The sequence below is a fragment of the Plasmodium reichenowi genome, chromosome 12 (assembly GCF_001601855.1).
Source record: "Plasmodium reichenowi strain SY57 chromosome 12, whole genome shotgun sequence".
NCBI lineage: Eukaryota > Apicomplexa > Aconoidasida > Haemosporida > Plasmodiidae > Plasmodium > Plasmodium reichenowi.
The window spans coordinates 989,593-994,243 of record NC_033657.1 but is presented as its reverse complement, the minus strand read 5'-3'; the positions used below and the strand labels follow the sequence as shown (position 1 = coordinate 994,243).

At 20.0% G+C, this 4,651-nt stretch overlaps 2 protein-coding genes across 2 annotated transcripts; both read left to right on the top strand.

The window, feature by feature from the left end:
• Window positions 1-989: 989 nt before the first annotated feature.
• PRSY57_1226400 (DNA helicase 60) lies at window positions 990-3,236 on the top strand (the record flags this gene model as incomplete). The annotated part of the gene is made up of 1 exon (XM_012908685.2): window positions 990-3,236. One exon carries the CDS (start codon window positions 990-992, stop codon window positions 3,234-3,236), a length of 2,247 nt encoding a protein of 748 aa, XP_012764139.2.
• Window positions 3,237-4,057: 821 nt separating this feature from the next.
• Window positions 4,058-4,549, top strand: PRSY57_1226300 (hypothetical protein; the record flags this gene model as incomplete). Its single annotated transcript, XM_012908684.1, has 1 exon — window positions 4,058-4,549. The coding sequence occupies one exon, from the start codon at window positions 4,058-4,060 to the stop codon at window positions 4,547-4,549; it is 492 nt and encodes a 163-aa protein (XP_012764138.1).
• Window positions 4,550-4,651: the final 102 nt, after the last annotated feature.

The following is a 4,651-nucleotide window of genomic DNA, read 5'->3' as shown; positions in this document are numbered from 1 at the left end:
TTTTTTTTTTTTTTTTTTTTTATAATAGAACATGAAATATTTAAAAAAAATAATAATAAAACAAATAATAAATATATTTTATTAATTTTTTTTTTTTTTTTCTTTTCTTTTCTATTGTTACGGCTCAAAATATTATATCCATATAAAAATATATTGTAAACATAAATAGTATAAATAGGCATACCTCAGTACGCATATTAATATCATATGAAATATATATAAAAAAAAATATAACATATAATTATATATATATATATTATATATATATATATATATATATATATATTTATACACCTAGATGATTTTATTTTATAAATATATTATTTACACTTTTGAAAAAAAAAACATATATAAAGTTTTTAATTTACTATATATGTTTTATGTGTTTTTTAATAATTATTTAAGAAAAAAAAAAAAAAAAAAAAGAAACATGTAAAAAATATAATTTCTTCATATAATTTAAACATATATATTATTATGCTTCAGGATAAAATGAGAAAAGGATTTTGTGTTATATATAAAATCTTTACCTTATAGGAAATATATAACAAAAAAAAAAAAAAAATATATATATATATATATATATATATATTTATTAATCCTCTACAAGGTTATTATATACATATATATAATTATATAAATGTACTCATTCGTTATTTTGCTCTCTATATATGTAATATTTACTTATATGCTTAAAAATAAAAATATTACATGACGTATGTTATTTATAAGGAAAGAAATAATATGAAGAATATATATAAATATATATAAATATATATAAATAAATAAATAAATAAATATATATATATATATATATATTTATATATATTATATATTTATTTATTTATCTATTCATACATTTAAAATTTTTTCCTTTTTATTACATACCCATTAGTGTGTGTGATGCACATTTGCATGACTTATTAAAAATTAAGGCATTATTACTTTTAAAGATTTTTTTTTTTTTCTTATTTTTTTTGTTAAAAAATATGAGAAGAAATTTACTGAAGTTGACCTCTATAAATTGTAAGAAGAATGACTATGTTTCCCTTTCGAACAATTTTTTTTTTATAAAAAATAGGTCATATAAATATATAACTGTAAGAAACAAAATAGGAAGAAATGTATTTAATGAAAAGGATAATTGTGCCATATTGAATCGAGGACAAACAAATGTCGTAGGTAGCAAGAAAAATATATGTACCGAAAATAAAGTTAAACAACAGGATGGAGAGTTTTATATGAACCAAAGAATTACAGATGATATGGATAATATGGATAATATGGATAATGATATGGATAATGATATGGATAATAATGTGGATAATAATGTGGATAGTAATGTGGATAGTAATGTGGATAATAATGTGGATAATAATATGGATAACCATATAAATCACCATACACATAAAAATATGCATGATAACACATCGTATGATAATAATTCTTTCGATAGATACCAAAGAAAAAGAGACGAAATAGGTGAAAACGGTTTTGTTCAAAATAGAAGATATGAAAATTATGATAAACGTAAACAATCGAAAACAAATTATTCATATGATAATGAGTATAATCAGGGTTCAAGAAATAAAAGAAATATGTCTTATCCTGATAGATATGAAGAATTAGGAAGTAATTTAAAGGATATCGAATGGGATAATGTGAAATATAAAATAGAAAGGCAAAATTTATACAACAACAATTATAATAATAAGTGTAATGATCAGAATAATAGTCAGGATAATAAGGATAGTTTAAATAATGAGAAAACAAATTGCTTAAGTAAAGAGGATATACAAAACGAATTAAAGAAAAATAATATTTATATTAACAAGGATGGAATAATACATAATGTCATTAACAAATTCTCAGATGTATGTTTTCATGAATCCATATTAAATTATCTAAATAATAAATTTAGTGAACCTACAGCTATTCAAAAAATCACCTGGCCTATTGCTTTATCAGGAAAAGATCTTATAGGTGTAGCAGAAACGGGAAGTGGAAAAACTCTAGCTTTTGTTTTGCCATGTTTTATGCATATACTTAAGCATAAAGAAATTGTACAAAATAATAATGAACAAACAAATCAAAACAATAATTTACAGCAAGAACAGGAAGGGAAAAAAAATAATCATCATATAATAAATAATTATAATGAAAATAATGACAACAACGAAAATAATGACAACAACGAAAATAATGACAACAACAACAATAATAATAATAATAATAGTTATGATTATGATTATGATAATGATATAAATACCTCTGAACGTGCTAGTGATACTTATGGACTCATTTTATTACCCACTAGAGAATTGTGCTTACAAGTTCTAGATGAAATCAAATCCTTCGAAAAAAACCTACCAATCAAAAGTGTTGCTGTTTATGGTGGAGTACCCAAATATTATCAAATAAATAATTTAAAAAAAGGTGCTGATATTATTGTTGCTACCCCTGGAAGACTTTTAGACTTTTTAGAAAATGGTATCATCAACCTTTTAAAATGTATTTATGTTGTTATTGATGAAGCTGATCGTTTACTTGATATGGGATTCGAAAAACAATTAAGAAAAATTATGACCCAAGTTAATAAAAATAAACAATTGTTATTTTTAACTGCTACATGGCCTGAACAAGTCAGGAAACTTGCATATGATTTTTGTTCCTACGATCCAGTAAAAATTCAAATAGGAAAAAATGAATTGACAGCAAATAAAAATATTGAGCAAAATGTTATTATAAGTTCTTCTATTGATATGAAGAAAAAATTATTAGATTGGTTAAAAGAAAATTATGAAAATAATAAAATATTAATATTTTGTGATACCAAAAGAAATTGTGATAATTTATGTAAAGAATTAAGATATCATCAGTATAATGCTTTATCAATTCATGGGGATAAGCAGCAAAGAGAAAGAGATCGAATATTGAATAATTACAAAACAGATCGATGTAATATATTAGTAGCAACTGATGTAGCTTCAAGAGGATTAGATATTAAAAATATTTCAGTTGTAATTAATTATGATATACCTAATACTATAGAAGATTATATACATAGAATAGGAAGAACAGGAAGAGCTGGAAAAAAAGGGAAATCAATTTTGTTCTTTTCGTATGATTATTATATACCACAAAAATTAAAGTTTGCAAAAGAGTTAATCAAATTATTAAATAAAACAAATCAAACCGTTCCATCACAGTTAAAAGAAATAGCTTATTCAAGATGATTTTTACAAAATAATATAATAATTCATATTTCTTATTTCTTCAACATATATATATATATATATGTAACTTTTATATTTTATTATTTATGTACATATTTATATTAATTTGTAGTTAAATATATAATTAAATCTTATATTTACATTTTTTAATGACCCATTTGTCATATGCATTTTTATTCTTAATTACTTCCTTATTTTAATAAAAAAAAAATAATAATAAATAAGTAAATAAATAAATAAATATATATATATATATATATATATAATTAAAATATATCATATATTCATATTAAAGTCGCACATATAAAAAATTTGTGTAACCCTTTACATTTTTAATTCATTTTTGTTTTTAATTTGCAATTATTTTAAAAAAATTTTATTTTAATAATTTCTAAACATCTTTTTAAGGTAAAATATATGCCTAATTTAATTTTTTTTAAATTAAATACAAGATATATACTTTATAATAAATAAATAAATAAATAAATAAATATATATATATATATATATATATATATATATATAATATATTTTCTTTTTTATGTCATGCCACCTGTGCATACAGTATTATACTGTACCCATACAAAAAAATATGTATATGTATATGTATATAATTAATCATATAAAATTGTCTTATTATGATAAAAAAATTTATTTCAAGAAATATTTTTTTTATAAAATTTTACACATTTTATTTTATTTTATTTTTTTTTTATACACATCATTTAATTTAATAATGAAAAATACACATACATTTCTTTCATTATCGTATTTTATTTTATATTTTTCTATTTAGTAAAAAAAGAAGAAAAAGGAAGAATATGATGGAACTTGAAGAACAACATTTAATTCGTGCACTCAAATATCTAACACAAACTAATAGTTGTGAATTGTCACAAAAGGAATGCAAAATTATTTTAAATGAAATTCTTTCTCAAAATTTAAATGATGAAAACATAAGAGACTTGATAATAAATATAAAATCAGGTATACAAGGAAATAAACATAATTATGTGGAAAATTTCATTTTAAGTCCTTCCATGTTATATTTACTTATAAATAAACAATTAAAAAAGTATGATTTAGAAACAATTTTTAAGGATTTCTTTAATTGTATACAAAATAATAATGAAATAAATTCAGACGATTTAAAAACGTTCTTAAATCTGTGTAATAAAAATATGGCACGTAATTCGTCAATAGATTTTACTAAAATTAATTTAAATATGATCAAATTAAAAGAGCCCATGAATTATAATATTTTTATAAATATGATGGAACAATATCTAAAAAAAAAAGACGACAATGTTTAATATTTCTTTGGGTCAAAAATTGAGCAAAAATTTAGATATCAAAAGATATTTTTAACAAAAAAAAAAAAAAAAAAAAAAAAAAAAAAAAAAAAAAAAAAAAAA